Source organism: Parasteatoda tepidariorum, chromosome 4 (genome assembly GCF_982258835.1).
Source record: "Parasteatoda tepidariorum strain Cologne lab strain chromosome 4, Ptep-v5.0, whole genome shotgun sequence".
Lineage (NCBI taxonomy): Eukaryota > Metazoa > Arthropoda > Arachnida > Araneae > Theridiidae > Parasteatoda > Parasteatoda tepidariorum.
Window position 1 is genome coordinate 69,772,833 of NC_141758.1, and position 26,898 is coordinate 69,799,730.

Here is a 26,898-nt window from a genome sequence, read left to right on the forward strand (position 1 = left end):
TATTTTATTACTTCATTTAAAAAAGCAACTTATTATTTACAATTTACTAATCATTTTCATTTGAAGTTTCAGTCTTAGAATAGAAATTGATAAAACAAATTCTATTTGTCACCCATATTGACCGTTCTTTAGAAGTCTTAATGACGTCCCATAAGTGTCACGTGACTGTACAAACATGGCGTTGTGACTGTAGCAGTGGTGATATTTTTCTTTCATTAGCGGGGATAACGTGTTGATGAAATGATTCTTTAAAAAAATGCCTTTAAAAAATCTAGAAAAAAGCCCTTAAAAATATCAAAAGTGCCCTTAAAATAAAAAAATTCCTTTAAAAATGTACAAGATTCCTTTAAAATGTACAAAAACATGTTTATTACCCTTTTTTTTATTAAAAAAAAAGATTATAAATTGTAAATTGCATTTAAAAACTTAATAAAATATATGACAATAATTGTGAAAATTATTTATGAATAAAGTAAAATGTAAATAAATAAAAATTTGTCAATTTTTAGTTTTCAAGAATATCAGAATTGCATTGTATTATGAAATATTTTTAAATTTTCTCCAGATTAAAAGATTGCCGATTGTCCAAAGGCAATCTTTTGCAATTTATAAAAATGTTTTAATGTCCTAAAAAGCTATGTTCAACACAACATTTGTAAGATATTAGAAATGGCAAGAATTAATGCAAAATTTATTCTAAATTACAAAGCAGAAAATTTATTAGGAAGAAAAATGTGCTTAAAATAAAAAATATAATTTGAGATTCATAAAAAACACATAAAAGGAGGGGATCTAAAACGTTAAAAAAATGACCAAGAAAGCCTACAATCACAAAAGCCCTACAAAGAAAGAAAAAAACTAGCTATGCAAAAAAGGCAAAAATATGCATTAACATCCCAGCCCAACTCAAAAGTTTAATTAAGTAGTCATTTATAATCACAAAAAAAACAAATTTGGTATTTCAAAAAGCAACTAGTCACACATCACATAAGTAGAGAATACTTTATAAAGAAAATATTACTCAATACAAAACGGATGAGCGAACAGTCCTTAAAAAAAATAACAAAATAATGGTTACTGAAGAAAAACGAGTCACTCCCACAAAAAAACAACGAGGGACGAGGGAATGGAGAAAAAAGCAGAAAGTATCAAAGTGACACTGACAGGACACTGTAGAAGACCACCCTATGCGTTGAGTTTGAAACTTTTGTGTATGGAATGCTATCCGTGATATTTGACACCTTCCACTTCAAACTCTTCCCCACATCACGATCCCTTTTTTCTTCCATCCCATCCAATAAATCAGTTACGCAGGGCCTTCTTTTGGGTCTCTCTCCGGAGATTTGGAAGGGTCGTCTTGGCAAATACCAGAGCACAGGGTGCTGCACACTTTGTTTATACCATCGCGTGAGTCACATTTGTTTATGTTCTCGCATTTGGATAGGATATATCGCTTTCTGGGTGGTTATCGCATTCTGAACCTTCCATCAGTGTATTAATGGGATATGGTTTACCACCCTGCCAAGTTAAAGAGCCATTTAATAGTGCTACAGCTTCGTAATAAATCATACACCTTGATATGCTCGAAAGGAATGTGTTCAGTGTCGTCCTTTTCTATTATATTTATGCTCAACATATCAGTGATAAAATAAAAAGAAATGTTTCGAGATAGCTTACGAAATAGAATTACTCCAACCCCTGGTTGTTGTGTTTTAGATAATTAATTAAACAGCTATGCATGTTTTATTGAGTGTGTATGTCTGTGCTATAAATACAAATCACTGGAAAAAAAGCACCCGAGGAAAGCGTCGGAAAAAAAGCACCTGAAAAAAAGACCAGAAAAGAATCTAGCCCTATTATATAATAATGCATGACTTCAGAAATAATCTACCTAACTCCCCGTTTGATGAAGAGCTTTTTAGCATTTAATCTTGTAGCTTTCCTACAGTACAAGCTGTTTTTTTCACAATAAATATTTCATACAAATTTCGTATGGAATACTTTTTGTGTAAAAATTAATTAAAAATTAAAATAGTAAAATTAATTAAAAATTAATTAATAAAATAATAAAATACTAATTAAAATAGTGAAAATTAATTAAAAACTTTTTGTGTAAAATTTAATTCCGTACGAATTCCACTCGTATTCCATACGAATTTCGTAGGATGTTGATGTCCTAAGTGATTTTGTCAACACAATAAAGTTTTTTGGACAGAGGACTTCATCGTCGTCAGAAGTCGTCGTTTTTCATCGTCATTAACCATGAAAACAAAGCCTGAATATTGAAATTTTCAGTATTCCATCCATCAACATTTATTGAAATATCACGTAATTTACTAAATGAAGTTAAAAAAAAAATACTTACATTTTTCTGTCTCACAGTAATTATGATATAAAAGTTGAAGAGTACTAATTTCATGATTTTATTACAGATAACACAATTGAAAATCGCTAGCAATCCCTTCGCTAAAGGTTTTCGAGATTGTGACCCAGAGGACTGGTAAGTGATAAGGCCTGATGACTGTAATTTCATATTTTACTTTTAATTAAATATTGGTATAGGTAAAATGATCAACATAAAAATGTGCTACATAATTGATTTTACTCATTATTTTCAATATGTTAATATTTTAATTTTATCTATCTCCAGTTACATCAAAATGTGCTTCATGTTTGATTTTGATTATAGTTTCCAAGATGTTAATATGTAAATCTAACCTAACTCCATTTCCAAACAAGATTAGAAAAGTATAACTGAAAGCTTTATTTGAATAATAAGCAAACTCCATCTTTGTTAATTTTCAAATACAGAACCTTAAAGTGTATATAAATGCAAGTGTATAGAAATGTTTTTTTCCTCTATATTATCGGATTAGTTGCGCAATTAGTTTAGGAGCAGAAATAGCTGGAGGCATACTGGTATAATAATAATCTATATAACATGACTTGTATAAACATGAAAGTATGGGTAATTCCAATTTTTTTAATGAAATTTATCAATATTCAAATAAGGCCATTGTTCACATTAACTTTTTGAAAACAATTTAAAAACAAAATATGAAATATGATTTGTCATAAGTGTTCTGTTTTTGTGTTGCTAGTTTATGTTTATGTATTATAACTAGACACGTGACATCTTGTGACAAAGGAAAGAACAGAAGCATTTTAATGAGGAAAAAAAAAGTGTGGTATCATTTAATAACTGACCCTTGCTATAAATCCATGCGTTGTTACAAATCTTAGTATAGACAAATACGGGAACATGAACAGCAATGTCTCAAGAGATAGACCGCTTGTCACCGAATGAGGTGATCAAGGTTAAAATTGCAACGGTGGCTGGTTATTTCGAATTCTGCTTCCTGCTCGTATCGTTCACAGCACAGACGTTTAATTTCCTCATTGGCAGGCCGATCATGGGCTAGAATTCTCTTGTCATCGGGCTAATTGTGGCAGTTCTTAGTGGTTTTCCTCTCCATGTAACACAAATATAAATAAGCTAGATAAAAAAAGTCCCCCCCCCCACAAAGGCTTTCTTTTTGTCCCAGTGCTTGAACCAAGAATTCCCTTGTCTTCAAGATAAAGGAAAATAATGCAAAGCTACAAGTTGAACATTGATATCTGTAAACACGAAAGTAGGTCTGCTGTTTAACACCGTCAATAAAATGAAATAAAATACAATTGCATAGGTGAAAGCATTGCAAGCATACAATAGTATGCTTAGAATTTATTAAACAGTAATAGTTATCAATTGAAGTTATTTATTGTTCAAAGTGAACAAAATGTTACTTACTATCATGCAGTTGATATGATAACAACAAAACGTCATCAATTAGATAGTTATATAATTTTAATTTTACCTGATATAATGTTGGTGCCTGAAAATGTGTGATTATTAACATTTAACAGCAATCGCTTGACATAAACGTCACTGATATCTCAATTACTTAACATATTCTTCACCAAAATATAGTACTTCCATAACATTAAGAACTGCTGTCTAAAACTTCTATAGCTTACATTACATATTAACTAAACTAAACTCAGTGGCGCGACAGCCCATAGAGAGCCAAGGCCTACAGTGCCAATCTCAGTTTTCTTGACCTTGGGATTCGGGGTGCAGGAGCAGATGTTTCGGTTAGGTGGTCAGCCGAACACATATTAACTAGTCCGTAAATATAATCTAGCATGATATGTTACCTTCTCCTCTTCAGACATGATTATTGTTATTATTTTTTTATATGATAGAACAAAAAATCCATTATTTTAAACGGAAGATATTTTAGTTGACGTAGGTGAGTTTAAGTTATAATAACATAGTTCAAAATAAAATATAGAAAGAAAGAAAGGGAGAAGAAGAAAAAAAACTTAAATAGTATGAAAAAAATTATTTTCTTGAGATAGAAATTAAAAAAAAAAATTGAACAAAAGGAAGAAAACATGGCAAATAATTCCATAGAATAAAAATGCAATTTGTTTTCGTTTCAAACAAAATCTTTTTTTGAAGTCTCCAAATATTATTTCCATCTGGAGAATATCATCTTTTGTTGCCAGATGGTGACTAAAAGATCAAACCTTCTGTTTGTCTTTGTTAGACGGTAGTTCTTATTAAAAAGTTATTTTCTTCCAGTGGTAAAGTAAAATGTTTCCTCAAATCTTTTTTTCTTCAATAGAAACGTAAATGTCTCATTGGAAGGGTGTGAAAAAGAATAAATGATATCAGAGTAGTGTAAATTAATTGCACTCAGATAACACTTTTTAATTAAAAGAATAGTAAAACATTTTTCAAGGATGGAGCAGATCGGAAATTCTTAAAACTTTCTTCTTGGCACCCTTATTATTTGAAAAATTTCCATGTACGAAGCACCCTATTGGTAATTTTAAATTAGAAGGACGACTTATGATTCGATTTGAAACTATGTGACAAAAGTAAATGTGATTAGATTCAAATGTTTTATAATATAATTCCTTCATTCTTGATGCAGTTTACATTTAAATATTACTAAAAATAGTCTAAAGGCTTCCAAGATAAAGAAACTGAATTTTAATTCACAGTTTTTTAAAAACAAAATTTCACTTGCGTAGAAAGGAAGAAAAAAATTGTGTTGAAATGGTATTGCAATTAAATTTTCCGAAGAAGTTGCAAGATTGTGTTGCAAAAGAGAGAAGAAAATTATATGTAGGAGAGAAGAAAATATATTTTGGAAAAGAAAATTATATGTGTTATTTATGTCATAATTATGTATGTTATAATTATACGGAAATTTTATGTAAAAACTAAAAGTTGCAGGCTAAATGGGAAACGAAGAAATTCCGCCAACTACTAGATTTAGTGCTATTGATTTTATTTCTCAAATGTTCTTCAATGCCAAGTCCCGTCTTTCATGCGAAATTTTTTGTTTTTTTGACACTATTCGCATCAAACCATTGGATCAGTTTGTTCCATTAAAAAGCAGTTTTATTAATCCTTTAAAATATACAAAAATATATGTATAAATATAAAATGAGTAGGCTAAGTAATTAAAGGGTTATTTTATTTATTCATTCATTTTTTGAGTTATTGTTACGGCTTCCTCAACCATTTACCTCTTTCCATTTTCCTATTTTTATTACACTTAAAAAGATTAATAACTGCCATATGTTATTAAATACTTTTATATAAATGATGTAAAAATAAATCATTACTGAAGATGCAAAATCATTATTATTGTTTTAATATTTAAAATAAATCTTATTTTAGTAACTTTTTAATCGAATAGCTGATAATCAAACTTGCAACTATAGAATTTGTAACAATTTTAAAAATATTCGTCTTTAAAAAAATAATAAATTATAAAAGTGCTGTTTTTTTTCAATTACAAACAAAAAAATCAAGTGTCATGATTTAGGACAAGATAAACGAGGGGGCGGTCTTTGTTTTTGCCTGTGACGTACGCTACGATTCATCATCATTCGCATGACAAGCTAGGCGCCTTGGATTATTCCAACCCTGCATTTCTTGAAGATGATCTTAAAACAGAAATCTATAAGACCAAAAACATCTACTGTTGCTATTAAATACTTTCCCAAAATATTGTGATGAAATAAAAGTAATTTTTAATGCTATCACATAATGTTTTGAAAAGTCAGCACCTGATTAAAGTTCCCAATGTTTCATTTCAGATTAAACAATCAAAGTAGTCAATCGAAATTAGATTTTTCTTACAGCAATATAGATTTTATAAGAATTTCTTTTTACTTTGATAGACGAATTTTGGTTTAGACCTATGCCACACTACCTAAGTCTACCTTTTTTTAGAGCAAGCTTCTTGCAAGGGGAAATCATTTGAAGAATTTTAACAGTTCTTACCTGTCTATTTCAGCAATAGACAGCATGCACATTTAAGAACGTAGTCCTAAAAGTATATAGCAATATTCATTCAGCTTTTATTGTAACAAACGGCTCCATATTTACGTAACCTCATATAAGGTGTTGTATTGTAGTCACAACCTTAACTTATATTTTATAATCCTTGTCAAAAAGTATGGACATTAACACTAGATTGCCCAAGGAAGTCATTTTGACTACTTTTTAATTTCAATTAGAAAAACAATGATGACACAATTTCCTATAATTTTGTGACTTTTTATACAACATGTACTTTTTTTTTGTTAATATTTACTAATAACTTGTTATATAACTGAAAATAATATCAAAAATAAATTTTAAACAAATTTCTTTATACATTATTCATTCCTTCACAATGCAGTCATTTTATCTGCTTTTGGGCAATATAGGTATTTCAGTCTTTCTAGTGTTAAAGGTCGCAAATTAATATTTAAGGAAATTTAAAAAATATTTATCAAAATCTATTTTATAATAACTACGAAAAACGGGGTTTAAAACATCAAAATTAAATTGATTGTAGTGCGAAACTTGAAGGAGATTTCAAGAATCGCCTTTTATCTACTTTCAATTTACTTTGTTAACCAAACAGATTTTGATATTTTAAATCTGGCCTCTCTCGATAATGCTTTGTCAAGCTTTAATATTTCCTTCTTTTTTTTTCATTGCTTATACACTGGTTTGCGATCCCTAGTGTGCATTTTCACTTCATTTTACAAGAATTCTAAAATCTAATATTAAGAACGGTGACTACAAAACACCTAGTCTCGCGTAATCCACATTATTTTGAATGCCTTATTAATTCCGATTGACCCTATATGAAGCTTTTGCCCCTAAAATATTATTGAACTAATGAGATTATTATTATTATTCCATAGGTCTTTGCCTCCTAATGTAGTAGAAATGTTAGCCCACGTACCTCCACAACAAAGGGCGAGAAATCAACACAGACCAAGCTCTTTACAATTGCTCAGTGTAAACCAGTCTCCGACATATGGCAAAGTTGAAAAAGGTATTTATCTTTCATAAGTTTTATTTTTATAATTACTCAGAATTCCATTGAAGTCGCAAATTTGACATTGTAACTAAAAACACAAAAAAAACCGGACTCAGGAGAAGACACTCCGAGCTGTCATTACTATTTTCCAATCAAATTTGGCTCAAAATAAACATTTAATTTAAAGGGAAGGATGTTGGACGGTGAAGTTAGGGGAGGGGGCACAAGAATAAATAGAATTCCTTATAGCTAGAGCCCGGATTTTGATGACCTAAAAAATCTCAATTAATGCCCTTAAAAAGTGCAAAAAATGCCCTTATGAACTGCAAAAAATGCCCTTAAAAGTACAAAAAATGCCCTTAAAATGCGAAAATTGCCCTAAAAATGCCTTATGACGCGACTTAAATATAAGTAAAAATATTGAACTAAAACAATGTTTTACTCTTTAAAATTATTATGAGTCGTTTCAAAAAATATAAAGCAATGCAATACTTGTTCTACGTTCATTAAAGTTTGACAAATATGTTTTATATCCAAAAATAACAAAAAAAAGGAAAATATATTGACTCCAAAACATTTTCATTTTGTATAGAAACTTAAATGCAGTACCGTTTTTACGCATGGGCACACCCGGGCAGTGCCCGGGGGCCTCAACCACTCAGGGGGGCCCTTGAGAATCTAATTTTTCATAAATTGAATTTAAAAAAAAAATATGACTAAACAACACCGCAAAATTTTTAAAATAAATATATTCTCGTGTAAAAAGTGAGCATTTTTTTTCTATCAATAGTGATTGTTTATCATGTAAACACCAATACTTTGAACATTTTAAAAAGTCAACCGAAATTTATTTTTTTACGTTAAAATGAAGTTTTTCGGTACTCTTTAAGTCAATGTCTCTAAATATGCTTGACCACCACCCACTCTGTTTAGTATTTATAATGAGTTAAATAAAGTAATAATTGAAAGAGTTTAGAATTGCAGAGCACAATGGGACAGCAACTTTTAAACTGATTGTGTCTGATGTGCATTGAAAGATGTTTAAATAACCAATTTTTTAATAGTTGGACGAAATAATTCGTACTTTCAGAATTATTTTTTTATTTGTTATACCCTTAAGTTTTTCTAATTTAATTATTTTTTATTAGCTTCTTGGTTTTTCAAAATTATTCCATTATTTGAGGATTGCAACTGATGGTTAGTATCTCAAATCTCAATTTCAAAAAAAAAAAAAAAAAAAAAATAATGCATATAGGGATCCTAAATTATTTATTTAGGACCACACGTTTAAAAATACTTTTTTTAATGCTTTTCATTGAGTGTTTAGGGGTAATAAAAATATGTTTAAGTTAGTTAAAATTATTGCATATCTTAAAAATGCTTTGTTTGTAATTTGTATGTAAAGTTTTTTAGTTCGATTTTTAGCTACAGCCAAGCTACAGCCAAAACATTTCTGTGCCCGGGGGCCCTGCTTGCCACTAACACGGCCCTGCTTAAATGAATATAACAACTTCCATCTCATAATATTACTAAATATCAGAATTACAGTGGATTATTAATTTTTTTTTTAATATTTTGAAATGTAAACGAGCGTCTCTTGTCTGAAAGCAAATTTTTATACCAGGAGAAGCTTCTTTCAACGTCTACTGATGTTATTGGTGCGTACTTGAAAAGGACGGTCACACTTACTGACAATTCTTCTTCAATTTGAAAAGATGTTGCTTCACCTGTTAATATCCTAGAAATTTTCTTCATTGTTTGGAAGCCAGTGTAATAATAAAAAATTATAAAAAATAATAGAAATTAGAAAAATTTAACAAAAAATTTAGAAAATGCCTTAAAATGCAAAATACGCCCCAAAATTTTAAAGAAAATGCCCTATAAATCTCAAAAAAATGCTCTAAAGGACAAAGAATGTCCAAAAATGCATAAAATGCAAAAAAATGCAAATGTCATCAAAATCCGGGCCTTACTTATAGCACATAGATTTTAAGCGAAAAATTTAGCTTTCACAGAAAAACTGTTTTGTGCCAAGAAACAACTATTAACGCGAAGCAATCATCGGGGTAGGTAAGGGGCAGTGAACAGGGGCTTAACCCCCTAGTGAGAATATGAAGTAAACATATTAAAAAGTATGAATGTGGAAAAAACATTTTCCGCCAACTTCAAGTTAACCATTGTATATTAATTATGGTTAATATAATATTTAATTAATTCATCAATATTTAAATAATTAAAAAATATTATAATAAAATTAATTTTTATATAATATTAAAAATATTTCGATATGCAATTAAATTAATATTTAAATAATTAAAATATTTAATAAGTTCCTCAATATTTGATTAATTCAGGTCCAACTTCGCGTCGCTTTTTTTTCTTGTGGTTTTTTCGGATGCTGTATTTTTCGTGGCTTTTTTTTTTCAGTGTTTTTTTGTTGAACTGTAAGGACATCAATTCTCAAACATAACGGCTGGTTTTGTGCCCTTTCGACTTTTCTACAGAACAATTTGAAACAATCATTGTCAACAGTTAATAAAATTCTAAAATAATCGGGAAGCATAAGAATTACTTATTTAAGTGAAGTAATTCTATGAAACTTTTCAAAATCTACAGGTCTCTTTATTTTGCTTCTAATTCTCCTCTTTGTATAATGACAGGGAAAATCTTTGTCTTCTGCCCTGTTCTATCTCTGCCTTTTCTTCTGCCTCTACTTTCGCCATCGCAGATTCTAGATTAAATTTTTAATTTGTGTTTTCCGATATTTTTTGTACCTGTTAATACTTGGTGGTATAATATTATTAGACAGCACAATAACTTTTAAAAAAGGTCAAAAATAAAGGGGTCGTTTTATTAAATCAGAGGAAATGGCACTTGGTAGTTTTTAGAACTTCCATAAATTTTTCCTAAAAACTTTAAAGCAATAAAATAATGCGATTTATGGTTTTGAGTGAGCAATTTAATTGTGCATGGTTCTGAATTTTTCTTATTTTTTAAAATCTAATCTTATTGCAGCTTAAATTGATGAAAAGCTATTTAGATTATGCTAAAAAATTTCCTTTAATGTTAATCGTATAAAAATAAAGAATGCTTATCAAAACTTTAAAACTGGTAATTATTTACTGTTTAAATATCTTTCAAAAACTAAAGAATGCAGAATTGTATTGGCATAATTTTGTGAGAAAAAACTAACAGAGAATCTGAAATACAGTACGCCTTATATCTCAAATTATGATTGAGTGGAGGCCTTATATTTTACGTGTATCGAAAGACAGCGCCAAATAGAGTAAATATCCATCATTAGTTCATTTGTGAAAATAAAATGAAGATTATTAAAAGAATATTTGGGATTTTCCCTCCTCGTCTTCACCCCTTCCACAGTTGAGTTGGGTCGGGAGAGCAAGGGCCTCTTAAGATAGTTTTTCGTTAATGTTGACATTTACTTTCCAATTTTTAATAAACTGATACCAAAGAATTTAATTCTTCTGTCAAAATTAAAGACTTTAAACCAGTAATATACGCAAAATGCATCAGTTCTATCTTTTTTGAGAAAATGTTTTTGCAAGAAACAAGACAGTTACAAGAAACAAGGATTTGTTAGACTGAAAAACTTAAATTTCTTTGAGAACTCAAATATCTTTTCGGATATAATTAGGATTTAATAGAAATTATCAAAATTATAACCTTCTAAAAAAAGTATTAAGCATCTTAAAAATAAATTAAAGCTAATGTTTTAGTTCAAGTTAATTATAAACGTGCTTCTCTTAATATGTAAATACTGAAAAGTTTTAATATTGTTGCTCAAAAGTAGTCCCGAAAAAAAAAGAGAAGAAAAAGTAGCCCCCCACCAAAAAAGAGGAGGAAAAAAATAGGATTTTAAAATTTATTTTCCATTAAAAAAGATTCCCTCTCTGACAAAACCACTAGTTGAATGTGTGCTTCTGTTATTTGTTATTTTACGTAATTTAATGATTATGATTATGTAATAAATTTATATGGAAAAATATCCTCTACCAAAAATGATTTTAAAAGCTGCACCACTCCCCCCCAAATATATATATATATATATATATATATATATATATATATATATATATATATATATATATATATATATATATATATATATATATATATATATATATATATATATATATATATATATAAAATACCTTCCTGAATAATCAAAACTATTTCTTAAATCTAATCTACAGTTTTAAAGTTACAAAATCGTATCAAATGTTTAAGAAAAAGAGCTCCCTCTATAACAGCCATAGTGACTTGCCCCCTTGGTACCCCCTAAGGAATAAAAGTTTACCGTGATCCAGCATTAAGTGCACACGACACAATACATCACGTCACAAGTCAACCAAATGTTCACGCATACCGCAATCTAATGAATGTTCGCAAGGTGAAGCCCCATTAGCGACATCTAGAGATGTCAAGAGAATTCTAGGCGCTTAATGAACAAGTTCTTCTTTTTTGATCTTCTGGCATAAGGGTGATTCATATTCTGTCAAACTAAAGAGAAACACCATAATTCACGTATAAAAAGCCAAATTCTTACAATACCGGCTTCCACACTTGCTAAGGATTTGCTCCCTTCCTTTTAAATCATTGGAGAAAAAGATTCTGTTTTTCTAAGCCAGAACGTTAAGGTTTTTTTTCGCAATGTAGAGCTACATGCTCTTTTTTATCTATTTCTTATTCTTTTCAATTCGATTTTATTGCTCGAAATAATAATAATATAACAATAAAAGTCAAATTCTTACAATACCAGCTTTTTGAGCCGCGATGGCTCAGGGGATACAGCGTTCGCCTTCCAATGAGGCGAACCGGGTTCGGATCCCAGTCGATACGAATTCCGCATCCGGCTTGCACCGACCACTGTCCTGACGTGAAATATCCTCAGTGGTAGACGAATCATGGGTTAGAGTCCCCTTACCGTCTGGCTAACCGTGAGAGGTTCTCCTGGTCTTCCTCTCCATGTAACTCAAATGCGGGTTAGCTCCATCAAAAAGTTCTCCACGAAGGCAAATTTCTCCCAATACTCGAATCAGGAGTTCACTTGTCTTCTGGATAGGGTTCAAAATTACAAGGCTACAGAGTTGAACATTAGTAGTCGTAAACTCATAAAATTGGGTCGGCTGTTCAACGACGGTTATAAAATACCAGCTTTTTGAGCAGCGATGACTCAGGGGATAGAGCGTTCGCCTTCCAATGAGGTGAACTGGTTTCGAATCCCAGTCGATACGAATTCCGCATCCGGCTCGCACCAATCTCAGTGCTGACGTGAAATATCTTCAGTGGTAGACTGATCATGGGTTAGAGTCCTCTTGCCGTCAGGCTAACCGTGTGAGGTTCATGTGATCTTCCTCTGTATGTAAAGCAAATGAGGGTTAGTTCCCTCAAAAAGTCTTTCACGAAGGCAAATTTCTCCCGATACTCGATTCAGCAGTTTCCTTGTCTTCTGGATTGGGTTCAAAATTACAAGGCTACGGAGTTGAACATTAGTAGTCGTAAACTCAAAAGCTTGGGTCGACAGTTCAACGACGGTTATAAAATAAAATAAAATGAAATACCAGCTTTTTATACCACACTTGCTAAGGATTTGTTTCCTTTCATTAAAAGCACTGGAGGAAAAGAGTCTGCTTTCCTAAAACAGAACGATAGATCTCTTTTTTTCTTCTTTTTTTTCGCAATATAAAGCTGCATACACTGCTTCATTTACTTGTTATTTTTTCAATTCGATTCCATTACTCTAAATGATAATAGTAATAATAACAATAAAGAAATCACTATTTTATACCACTGTTTGAGAAGGGAGGGACTAGTTTTACGATGAAGATACTATTGACACTGGTCAAAATTTGCTTTGAAATTTTGATTGAGATTTTCTTTATTGCTCTGCCGTTTTAGACTTACTCAAAATTCTCTTTTTGGGAAACAGGTTACCGTTGCTTAATTCGTCATCATCGGAAAACACGCTTTTATCCAGGGATTATAAACAAAGTTTGTGTAAATTTTGCTAATTGCCAACAGTAATTTTTTTTTAATAGTTAGTAATTTTTTTATTCTATTAAATAACCTCATTTTCCTCACTTCCCCTTTACGTCTTTATACCTTTCTTTGTTGTTAATCATTTTAACCTTTTGTCTCGTTAACTTTCGCTTTTATTGTTATTTAAATGTTAAGTAGCCACCAAGGGTGAGGAAGGATGCTTATAAGAGGAGTTTAAATTTGAACTATGCTTACAAAGGATTCAAAAATCGTTCTGATAAACAAATAATTGTTCGAAAAATGAGAGGAAATAAACTTTAGTTTCCATTTGATAACGAAGCATTTCTAAAAACTAAACAGCTTGAATTAAAAAACAATAATGAGTTTAGTTAAGGATAATCTGCAAAAATAAAGTAGAGAATTTTCTTACTTTTCTTTTTTTGAGAAACAGTAATAATATTTTCTTTTTAAACTATTGAATAACAAATAAAATCATGTGAAGAATGAATGAGCATCACTGGTGAAGTAAAATCCAATATTAGTTATTATTCATGAATCTCAATATTTACTTGAAACAGAGTGTGTATTTATTTATAAAGTAAGAAAATTGAATCAAAATAAAAACCAAAAATTTATTCAATAAATTTTACATAAATTGAATGTGAAGCTCCATTTTAGTTAATTCTAGTAAATAAAAAATAATAAAAAGAGCTATTTTGAATTGCAATAGTAAAATTTATTTATCACATAGTTATTAAAAAAAAAAATGAACACTTTGTTAACTTGCTGAAAAGGAAAAGGATTTTAAAAATGAAAACTTTCGCAAAATAATTTATCACAATATCAATGGCTATATTCAACGCAAAATTAGAAAATTTTGTTCCTCGTCAGTGGCCAGTTGGGGCATTTTTATTAAAGGCTATTTTTTTAAGATATGTGGCCTCTTTTTCAAAAATTAAAAACTTAAACAATTAAAAAACCTATTGAGATATTAATAATGTAAGACATTTCTTTTCAGGTAATTCTTAAATATTGTTAAACATTACAAAGATTCATTTCTGAAATTAAGAAAAAAGTTAAGAAACAAGCGTGAAATAAAGAAGCTTTCAGAATATTATTTAATATATAATTCTAGTTTTATTAAAAATACAATATATTTTTTAAAACAATACATTTTTAAAAAAAAACAATAAAAATAACAAATGGGAAGCATGAAAGATTATTGCGTCATAAAACCCCGTGCTGATATTTTAATATTAATAGAATATACAGTCCCTGGCCAATTTATTCGACTCACTATAAGATTCTATGTAAAATCTTAATTATCAGGTGATACTTCACAGCTTTATTGTTGTCATGTGACTGAAACCGGTTTGCACTTGTTTACGTTAGTGTATCCAATATATGTTACTAATTTTTGTTTCGAATTCTTAAAAATAAATAAATAAAAACTAAAAAGTCAACTACAAAATTTTTTATTAGGCATTTGTAATTGAATTTTTGACATAATTTAGAAAAAAATGTGACCAGACTGTTTTCCTGATGAGACATTAAAATTTTCATGATGAGGGGGGGGGGGCTGGCCATGCCCGACAGGGGTGCAATTGCCCCTCCCCTGCTGGCGCCGCCCTTGGTGTATCAATCGGTTAAATTAGACAATATATAATATGAACTTAACGATATATTATATAAATATAGAATATTTATTATATCAAGCATTATAATAGTATATTATAATAATTAGATCAAATTATTAGACGTGCTGTAGTTTTATTTAATAATTATACGATTTGCGCGAGTTTATATGCAATACTTTTACAATTAAACAAACATGTAATTGGTTTTTATCTAGATTTTTTTTATATACTTCCTATTTGTATTTAATTTTAAATTATTGCATTACAATGTTAATCAATTGATACCGGAGCGCAAACAAATGCAAACCGGTTTCATCCGAGTAAAAACAGTACCCGAGTATAGTATCAACTAGTAATTATAATTTTACATAGAATCTTATAGTGCGTCTAATAATAAGGCCAGGGAATGCAAAATAGGCACATTTTGCATTTCAATATAAAAATCCTGCAATAATACTTTTTATTTTTTGATAAATAAATTCATTAAGAAGAAAAATGCCTTTGGAAATTCCCATCCCATATTTATCATTTTTTGTGAAGAATATAAGAAAAAGACGGAACTGTGCGACAGATGTTAGCGTAGGATGCGGCAAATTATTAAAGAAAAAAAAAAGTTTACTTTTGTCTCAATCGTTCTATGAAACCTCGCCCGTTTCTTAGGCTAAAAAATATTATCTATCTTTTCAGATACGCACTTTTTGTACATGTAATAGGTTAAAGTCATAATTTCAATTATGTATGAAATGAAGTCTATTTAAGAACCAATTGTAGCGATAAAAAATGTGCAAGAAACTCACTGTATATATTAGATTTCATTGTTTAAGCAAAAATTTAATGTGTAAACAGTGCAATGAACTTAGTTTACAAACTAGAAAATTAGAATAAGAAAATTATTTTTTAATTTTGGGAAAAGAATCTAGTTTAAAAATGGAGTCCCTCCTAATATTTTGCTCATTTGTGCGTACTGTATATTTCATAAATAATATAACCGGCACTAAGCAGCCGACTCAATTCTGAATTTACGACTATCAATGATCAACTCCTTGTAATTTTGAACTCAAATCAAAAAATTGGGACAAACTAGTCTTCATGAGCCGCGATGGCTCAGGGGATAGAGCGTTCGCCTTCGAATCCCAGTCGATACGAATTCCGGATCCGGCTTACACCGACCACAGTGCTGACGTGAAATATCCTCAGTGGTAGGCGGATCATGGGTTAGAATCCCCTTACCGCCAGGCTAACCGTGGTCTTCCTCTCCATGTAACGCAAATGCAGGTTAACTCCATCAAAAAGTCCTCCACGATGGCAAATTTCTCCCAATACTCGGTCCAGGAGTTCCCTTGTCTTCTGGATTGGGTTCAAAATTACAAGGCTACAGAGTTGAACATTAGTATGTGTAAACCCATAAAATTGGGTCGGCTGTTCAACGACAGTTATAAAAAAAAAAAAAGAAAACTAGCCTTCATAGAGGGTTTTTCGGTGGAACGAACCAGCATTTTTTCGTACGGTCTCATCACAATGACCACATTTTAGGCCTTTATTAGTTGAAAAACAAAGACAACGTGTCACATTTTAAAATTTGTCCTGATCTATTTAACTCTACATCCACTGAATCCATTCGCAGAGATGATATCAAAGACAGATGAAAAGGACCTTGTTCTATATTTCAAATAAAAATATAGAAAAGCTTTTTTTTCTTTCCTTTTCATTCAACAAATTTATAATAGTATCAAACTATGAGGATCTGTTATCAAACATTCTTGTAGTCAAAGTTCAGTCAGCAAAGAACATCCGCATAATTATCATTCAAACGCAACTTAAGCTTAAACAAAGAAAGTGAATGAGTCCCAAGATTTTGCCGGTACATTACATTCGATTTAAGCCTCTCCCTGAGGATTTCTTCCGGCAAATCTCCAAATTGAAAGAATACTAATTTCGACATTTTCCCCGCTTTTTCATAGAATGAAGCAGATTTTTTCAAGTTATTCTGTCGACTAATCGAGACGTAATTGAGTGTGGGAGTGTTTATAAAAACCAGTCACACATTCTTTCTGCTCGATGAACTTAGCTGTTATCGTCTTGAAAAATAAAGGTATCGACAGAAATTTTTTTAAAAATATTCACTAATCATCATGAATATTGACAGAAAGGCAGCATCTTAAAATCCAGAATATTTAAATTCACATAATGGTTTATGGTCACCTAAGGGAGAGATCACTACTCTATCATAATAATAATAAACACGCCCAAAACATCACAGACCTATCTCCAATTTTTCATGGTTTCTCTGGAGGCAAATAATTTGTTTTTTGATCAAGTAGTTAGGAAATTGATTATGTGTTTGCTGTAAAGATATTAAATAGTTAACATTTGTGTTATTTATTTCCAGATGAAGAAGTTGATCAGCTTTCTGGATCTATTTTCAACCGAGCACTCAGCAGCAATATCCATGTTCCTAATCAACAAACTTGTCCCATTTCTCAGCCTTACCATAGTGATGTGTGCTCATATACACCGACATATGACAACTACTTATATCAAATGAAATCTCGTACAACTCCTTACTCGAGACCTACAATCCCTTATACGGGCTATAACGCAAGCCAAAGCTATAGTCTTTATTCTAGCTCACGCCCAAAACAAAATGAGTATGCATCCAGATGAAAAATTATATTCACTTTGATGCAGTCATTTGATGAATTCCGGTATTGCTCACAAACTATTATATAAGAGAACACTGCTATGTGCAATATAAAATATTTGTAAATGTTCAGCTAAGCGAATATTTGAAAAACATATCTGCTCATGAACAGTTTTGTACAGTATGCTTTCTTTATTGTATGTTATTTGAATAAAGTTTATATTATTGATCTCAGTTAAAGTTTATTTCTTTAATAGTGGTTTCGGAGTTCAATTAACCCTACTTTATTTGTTACACTTCATGTTCTCATAATCGTAAACTACTGTGATGGTATATGCATGCGAGGTCACAAATCAATACTTAAACGTAGAAAATACAAATGTTATCTAAATATGTCGAATAATTAGCGAAGGTGGAATGAAAAACAAAAGCAGTTTGGTTGCCTGATTTTAACTTAGAGGTGTTAGCAACTTTCACTTTACAATTTTCTCACACCATCAGATTTTTATTTCTGCCTTCCTCAGTAGTAATTTGTTAGATTTCAAACGCGTTTTTGTTTTCCCCCTTGCTTAAACAATTATTTGTGATCCCTAATACTTCATTGAAAAGTATGTCTGGTCATTTGTCTGGTATGTCTGGAGTAAAGTCTGGTCATTTACGAATACTCTGTATATTAGTGGAAAAGATACCCCAAATCCTTACTCTTTCGAAGGTTATGAAAATAATGAAGACGAGAGGAAAAAACAATAAAAATAGTTTCATTGCCCGACTAAACTTGGAAGTGTTTGCAATAATCGCCTGTTAACTTATCTTTAGCAACCAAACAGATTTTCATGGTTTCCTCCCCTCCTTTCCCAGTGATTCGTTTAACTTTAAAAGCTATTTTGTTTTTCCCAAGCTTAAATATTGATTCAGGATGCCTAATGAGCATACTTTTTGTTGACAAAGATTCTATAGACACATATTATGGGTGGTGATTATAGAATACTCTGTAAATTACTTCTGCGTTTGGATAAAGAAATTCAAGCTTGTTAAGTTTATTTCTTGAATACATCTATTGAAAAATAAAAACTTTATTTTTGTCACCCACTCAATGAAATACACAAGAGAAAAATTTTATTAAGACAAAATCTCCAAATTGAATATTAAAACTGGCACCTAAATTTTGTACTAAAATATCTGTCACATTTTTATTCTAACGACAGACAATAAAATGTAAAATATCGATTTTGTTCATCAACTTATTTTTTCTCTGCACTAAATAACATTATTTTTATTGCAATCATTTCAATTTATGGGTATTGTGATGGGTTATAAATCATGTTAGTCTACAAAGAGTTCTATTATAACTATTTTTTTAAAATAATATTCCTGAAAAAATAGAAGTAAGGTAGATTAAAAGCATTTCTTAACTCTGCTGAACAATCTTTATTAGTCAAGAAAAGCAAAGAATGGATTAAAAACATCTAAACAAGTTATGTCTAATGTAATTGGAATGCATTTTGCTTTTTATTAGGAATCACTTTTAAGCTTTATCAACAAATTAATTAGTTTTAAAATATTTTAATCCCTCCCTAGTTCTCACTGATCGGTCCAGAAATTGGTATTTTCTGCCCTAGTCAAATACTACCTAATTTGTAACTCCTGATGTAATTTAAACAAATAAAAGTTGAATCTGTTATGTAACTATTTCCAGGAAATGTATTTTCAACATAAACTTATATTAGTTCATAAAATATAAATTTAAAAAACTGAATGGTCATCATCAGGGGAAAAGGTCTCTAACAACTAGTGCAATATGTTATTTTCAGGGTTCGGATTTCTCCAAGCAGCAAAATAACTTGGGCCCTCACAGGATCAATACTCACGAATCTTGGCTCAATAACGGTTCAAAGAGTCGTTATTTTCCCGGTATCAGCCCTAGATAGAATTGCCACTTTACAGCCAATATGGGATCAATATAGCATTATATGATTCACTAGATATTTTATATTCATTAATCAGCCAATATAGGCCCCATAAAGACTCCTACATAGGACCAATATTAAAAAATATTGACATCCCAATATTAGTTCCTCGGTGCATATTCACATAGAACCCATATTGTGCTAATTTTGAGTCCAACTGGGGCCAAAGAAAAATTGTTGCTAAGGGCACTGGAAAAAACGTGAAAACTAAAATTGACCAATTGTTTAGCAATAACAAAAACTGTCTAAATACATAACATTTAATAAACACTTGTAATTAGTTTTTCCCATTAACTTTTTTAAAAAAATATTTATTTTAGGTTTGTATAGAATTACTGTCTATATAACATCCATATTATTTTAACTGGAGTTCATGATGCTCTTATTTTCCACAATAAGTAAGCACACTTATATCTAAGTAAATTATGTGTACTTATTTATTAACTGAATACAGAATTGTTTGTCTTTATGCATTCAATTCAAATTATTTATAAAAAAAATTACTAATAAAATTTCTTTCTAAATTGGTTAAATTTTTATTAGAATTTTTTTAAAAAAATCAAGGTATTTGTTAGTGATTTAAGATGCTAATTTTGTTTTAACATGATAAAATAAAAAACTTGGAAATCAATTCTCTTAATTAAATGAGATTTGAATTAATAACTAATTTAGAAAATTGTTCTAATATTTGTAATTTCTTTTCTAAAAAGAGTTTCTTGAATTTGAGTTTAAAAAAAACTATTTCATTTGGCATTTTTTCCCCCCTACTAAGGAAGAATCTTGCCATCCCTGATTTCTTTCAAGGAAAGGCATTTCCAGAAAGAACTTAAACAGATAGAAAATAAATTAATTTATTTGGTATCAAAGAAAAAGGTAAAATTAACATAAAAAAAGAAAATGGCAAAATTAATTAACAAAACAATATTCATCAATTTCATATTTCAACAAATGAAGATCCAGTCTAAGTCATAAGTCGTCAAATTTACATTCCAGCAAATGTAGTTCCAGCATAACCAACATTCTCTTTCTTCAGATCCTCAAACTTAATGTACATCCTAAAAATAAAATAAAAAATTAAAATAATGAAAGAGAATTCTAGTAAAAGGCACACATGTAGTTGCAATGATCAGATAGCAAAAATAAATATTTTGTATAACTAAGATCTAAAAATACTTTACAGCTAAACTTTAGCACAAGAATGTAATTTTCCTTTTACATTTCTGACAGATTTTTTTATGTATTGTAGCATCTTTGCTTAAGTTATCTTCCTTCCCATGTTTTGTAAAAACATAATTTTTCTTAATCTGAATTCGTTAATCAACTAAAAATTTCACCAGAGGATATTGAACATGCCATACTCCTCCCAATATTTGATCTAGGAGTTCTCTTGTCTTCTGGATTGGGTTTAAAATTATAAGGCTACAGCATTGAACTTTGGTAACCACAAATTCAAAATTGAGTCGACTGTTCAACGACAGTTATAAAATAAAAAACATCCACAGTAGTTTTCTGTCAAACTGAGAATGATAATTTAAGTGATAATTTACATTTTGTTTCAACTCTTATACATGTTTAGTCTATTTCAAAAATTTATTTTGGACAGCTCAGAATATCATTTTCCTTTGCCTATAGAAGCAATGATTTGAAATAATAATAATAATGATTAATAAATCAATATTTGCCTTTTCACAAACTTATTTAGGGCAGTAAAAAAAAGAAAGAAAAAAAAAGATAGTAAACAAGTAAAAACAGTTTTAAAATTTTTTTAAAAATATTAAGTATACATACTTATCTGAAGGTATTTTCAGTGTTTTTTCAAAATGGCTAAAGAGCTGTTTGGAGAGAGCAATATTTTCCTCTTTTCCTAAATTACCAATGCTGTTAAGTTCTGCATGGCCACAACGGCCAGTTCCTCCACCCCATGACAAAAGTTGATCTGGATTTATCTGAACAAGTACATACTGAAATGGAAACTAATAATTAGGATAGCAAGAAAAATTTATATAAACATGCAAAATAAATGAAAAAACTTCAAAGGAACAAAGATTAGCAGAAAATGAATAAAATTTAGGCCCAGAATAAAACCGGAGCTATAGAAGAATCGAAAATTTTTAGATAACAAAAACATTATTCTATTCTCAAAACAGAGTATTATTCCTGTTTAATTATTATTTAGTTTCAAAGATACTATTAAATGATAAAAAAAAGCATTTTTTTTAATTTTTTTTTTGCGAATAAATATAATATACATTATATAAATTATAGTGAAGTAGTCTGTGGAAAATTTGTCATTACAAGGCCAACTTTTTTCTATTACTCATTAAATTAATTTTGTATCACTTATAAAAAGATTTTCTTTTGCAGTTAATAATTTCTTTTGTATTGCATGAAAGCCCTCTGGCTTTCTGCAAAAAATCTCTCTATCATGTTTAATAACAAATATATGCTATTGATAAAGTAACAAAAATGTATTGTTAACAAAAAACCCTATTTGGACAAAATAAAATTGTACATAATTTTTACAATTGAAAATGTAATTTTTTTGTTGTTATTTTAATATTATGGACGATACTCCTGGATTTTATAGGAAAGAAAACGCATCGATTATTTCCTTATCTCATTTCGTAAATCATTATCACGTTAAAAAATAAATAAAAATAATGAAATCAGTAGCAGTCACTACCAAATAAAAAAAAAGATAATTGACGAAATCCGTCAAATGGTACTCGTCAATAAGGTATCACTCATTAGGTCTTATGTATTTCTATTAATCTTCTTTTTCCCTTTACAAAATTACCAATAAAACAGCTAAGTTTTGATGATTTTTCAATGATGACTAAACTTATTTCTATAAAAATTAATATTTATTAATGCTTTTAAAATTTAATTGATGATTTTGCTTTTCTTGCACTGAATATTCAGTATTTGTCTAAATCACTATTCCTTACATCCCTAAAGGAAACTCAAATGCGTGTTTTTAAATTTTCATTTGGTAACATATTAAAAATGTTTGATTATTTTTATTTCAACCAAATGTAAAAGAAAACAAATTCTGCTTTTCCGCTCTTTCATAACTTTTAGCAGACTTCCGATTTTTGTTTGATTTTAATCCAATTTCTGCAACAATATAAAGAAAAATTTGGTACCACGAGAACAAAATTAGGCATTTAATTATTTCATATTAGCATTGATCGTTAATGTTAATACAAAATGTGATTTTTAGATTGTGTGAATACGAATTATGATGTGTGTGTTTTAAATTGCGAGAAGACTCAAAACATATGATTTTTAAAATGCATAAAGTACGAATCGCAATGTGATTTTTAAATCATGTGACAACGAAAAAGAATAGGTTGGGTATGCGTTAAACTTTTACATGTTCATAGGACTGAAGAAATAGGCACGTGTATTGAATTATTTTTCTGCAAAAAGGGATCGCGTTTAATATAAACTTACACATCTTGCTTATTTATTTTCTATGGGAAGGTGTCGTTTTTTCTAAGATATGTTATTACTAGAGCCCGGATTTTGATGACCTAAAAAATCTCAATTAATGCCCTTAATAAGTGCAAAAAATGCCCTTAAAAATGCGAAAATTGCGGTAAAAATGCCTTATGACATACTTAAATAAAGTAAAAATATTGAACTAAAACAATGTTTTACTCTTTAAAATTATTATGAGTCATTTCAAAAATTATAAAGCAATGCGATACTTGTTCTACATTCATTAAAGTTTGAAATATATGTTTTATATCCTAAAATAACAAAAAAAAGGAAAATATATTGACTCCAAAACATTTTCATTTTGTATAAAAACTTTAAAGAATATAACAACTTCCATCTCATAATATTACTAAATATCAGAATTAAATTGGATTATTAAATGTTTTTTGATATTTTGAAATGTAAACAAGCGTCTCTTGTCAGAAACTAAATTTTTATACCTGGAGAAGCTTCTTTCAACGCCTACTGATGTTTTTGGTGCGTACTTGAAAAAGACGGTCTCACTTACTGACAATTATTCTTCAATTTGAAAAGATGTTGCTTCACCTGTTAATATCCTAGAGATTTTCTTCATTGTTTGGAAACCAGTGTAATAATAAAAATTGATAAAAGATAATAAAAATTGAAAAAAAAATTACAAAAAACTTAAAAAATGTTGTAAAATGCAAAATATGCCCCAAAATTTAAAGAAAAATGCCCTATAAATCTAAAAAAATGCTCTAAAGGACAAAAAATGTCCAAAAATGCAAATGTCATCAAAATCCGGGGCTTAGTTATTACTCTTTAAGTTACATAATGAAATTTAAAACGAATTGAATTTCAAGAGTTGTAACATTGTGTTAAAATATCAGGATATTCGAAATCACAAGTAAAAATGCAGCAATAACGGTCACACAAAAAAAAAGTTTGCAAAAGCTCTTATATTGAATTGCTCTATTTATGTTAAAATCGGCACAAATAGAGCTTGTAAAGAGTGATTATTTTAATACGCGATTTAACTAAATAGTTAATACACGATTTTGCTGTGGAACGAAAGTATTAAAAATATCAGGATTTTATAAATCACATGGAAAAGCATAGTATATATAATAACTACATAAAAAAAACTATAAATATCCCTTTATATTTATGATGAAATTGGCATAAATAAAGGACTTCCCAAACCTCGTAGATATGTGTAAAAATAATTGCCAAAATAATGATTGTTAAATAAATAGATTTGCTATAAAATTGGTATAAATAAACTATGTCAAAAAATTGTTACCTAAATGAGAGATTCGTTATTCATAATAATATCATGCTAAAAATAAAGAAATTTCAAAAACTGCGGAAAAAAGGATCTAAACTAATTTAGATTTGAAGTTAGCACATATAAAGCGTTTCATAACTTTTAAGACTTTTAAACATGTTTATAAAATCGTAATTTTAGAAACTACATGAAAATGGGCAGCAATAACTACCGAAAAGTCCTTGGATTTCAGAGAAAATCGGAACAGACGAATAACGTCAAAATTCATAACTAAAATTCATGTATCATAATACTGTTGTATTAAAAATATTGGGATGATTTACTGTCATATTAAAAACTAAGCTAAAATCCGTAGCGTGAATCATTGAAGAAAAAAAAAAACGCTTGAAAAACCACATTGAGTTTGGGTACATCAAAAACTTAAAGGTGAAATTTAAATTTCCGAATTTTATTTTTATTAATTTTACTCAGGTTGCTGCTTTGGGGGTTGCAGGTTGTGCACTCCTAATCTAAATTACAGCATTCTGCCCAGACATTTAAGATTTATGAATCATATCAAAAGTTAAGTACTTGTAAAAACATTTGAATAATAAAACTTATTAATTTCATGTAAATTAAAAAATATTCAATATTTCCCTTTTTCATCTGAAATAAAGGCACATTAGTATGCTTTCAAAACAAGTTTAATGCATTTCAATTAATATATAAAATTTATTTATCTTAATTGTTTGGAAGTCTCTGTTTAAATAACAATGATTGATGCTGTAAATTTTGAAAAAACTCACTTGGAAAAAAGTTTTTTTAATTTATTTTTTATTTTTTTACAAGCAGTTCTACAGTAAAAAAACCTAGGTGGAGGTTTCGTGCTTAGTCCACTACAGTGAAACTTGCTCAAAGCTGCCTTTTGACAAACCTCATATAAAAAAAAATATTTTTTTTTGAAGTTAAAATTTTTTTTTACCCTTCTTTGCAATTAAAGATGGTAAAAATTAGTAACAGACACCAAAATGTCCGGAGGTTATTCTAAGTTAAACGAGCAGGTAATTTCATTTGTTTTGTCAGTGATTTCTGTCAGTGCGACAGGTGAAAAACCCTCATCTGAAAGAAAACAGTATTCTACCTCATCTCTAACTTTGAAGTGATATAATAAAAAATATTCCTAATGGCATTAATATGATGCAAAAAGACTTAAGACTTGGCACCCCGGAAGCTGCCAAGACTTGGTGTTTACTCTAACAAAGACATGGTACAGAAATCTTTGGGATATTACCATATCGTAATTTGCTATGGCAACTACATTCGCCAGGTGGGTGTTAAGAGATTTTAAACTTAGAAGTTTTTAAAAAAAACAAAACATGTAGATGTATGCTGGTGGTCGGCTACAAGTTATACCTTTCGAGTTAGTCCCTTAGTGTGATTTTTTTTTTAGGTTCGCATGAGCCGCTGCCAAAAGTGTCCATGACTTGGCAATTATTCTGCCGCAGATCATGATATGGAAATATCCCCTGGAAATCTCCCAAGGATATACCTTAAGGACACCCAAGAACAAAACTCTGCACACTTTTTTAAAAACCTATTTGGTGCAGAGTGCATCCAGAACTATTTCGGCCAAGTAAATGTTTGAATTTCAAGTCACAGTAAATCCAGATCTGATTGTATGCAATAAAATCACTTAAAAGATTCTACAAAACTCTTTTAACACATTGTGGTTAAAAGATTTAAACAAAGAAAAAAAATAGTTAAAAGCTTCAGTTTAACATACGTTAAATTATTAATTTAAATTACTAATTCACAAAATTACATCATAACAATAAATGAAACATATCATTTCTAATATAAGCACCAATTTTTTGTTGTTGCATAAATCAGTCTCGACAGCTAAGTGTTTATATGTTAATTAGAATTATACAATACCGAAAGTGGTTTCCTAAGAATTTCAGCAACTAGGGAAGCAGTAACTTTCAAAAAATCTTCAGGTATTTCAGACTTTGGGACGTTAGTTTGAATAGTTAAAATAGGCATTTTGAAAACTTGCAAAACAGAAAATAAATTATCAATTTATTAACCGAATAACCGATAATGTTTGCTTCAAATCAAATGATGGATTTGATAAGCCTCCAAATTCTGCTTCGTGTGATGTGATGTTTGCATTTATAACTCTACAACGAAATCCGTCTCGTTCGTTACTACTTTCTGAAACTTTTATTCAGAACTTAATCTCAATTTGAATGTCCAACTGTTTCAACGCTACCAGTTGATTACAACTTTTCGGTTTCTATATTACGAACTCCATTGAAACATGAAGGAAAGTTACAGTGTCGTTCTTATTTTATTATCATTTTACATTAAGCATGAGATAATCAGTTTATTTCTTGTATTCGTCTTTCCAACTTTAAAGTATAATTAATCTAGCTAGGAATTCATTGACGAGATAACACTTCTTTGATTAAGAAAAAAAAATTCTTGAGCAAGAAGAAGAAGAATCCAAAATATAATCACGTGATCAGATTCCATAATCTTT

General features: G+C 29.6%; 2 protein-coding genes across 2 annotated transcripts in view; one reads left to right on the forward strand and one right to left on the reverse strand.

The window, feature by feature from the left end:
• The window catches only part of LOC107451986 (T-box transcription factor TBX10-like), a 72,061-nt gene extending 54,170 nt beyond the window's left edge, over positions 1-17,891 (forward strand). The window contains exons 6-8 of the mRNA NM_001323828.1: positions 2,433-2,500; positions 7,261-7,394; positions 17,406-17,891. Coding sequence (NP_001310757.1) covers positions 2,433-2,500; positions 7,261-7,394; positions 17,406-17,680 — 477 coding nt within the window. The 3' untranslated portion in view covers positions 17,681-17,891. The remainder of the gene's footprint in view (positions 1-2,432; positions 2,501-7,260; positions 7,395-17,405) is intronic.
• A 2,568-nt stretch (positions 17,892-20,459) lies between these two features.
• Positions 20,460-26,747, reverse strand: LOC107451984 (macrophage migration inhibitory factor homolog). The gene is made up of 3 exons (XM_016068248.4): positions 26,292-26,747; positions 21,413-21,585; positions 20,460-20,679 (listed from the first exon to the last, which is right to left on the reverse strand). The coding sequence occupies exons 1-3, from the start codon at positions 26,397-26,399 to the stop codon at positions 20,607-20,609; spliced, it is 354 nt and encodes a 117-aa protein (XP_015923734.1). The 5' UTR covers positions 26,400-26,747; the 3' UTR covers positions 20,460-20,606.
• Positions 26,748-26,898: the final 151 nt, after the last annotated feature.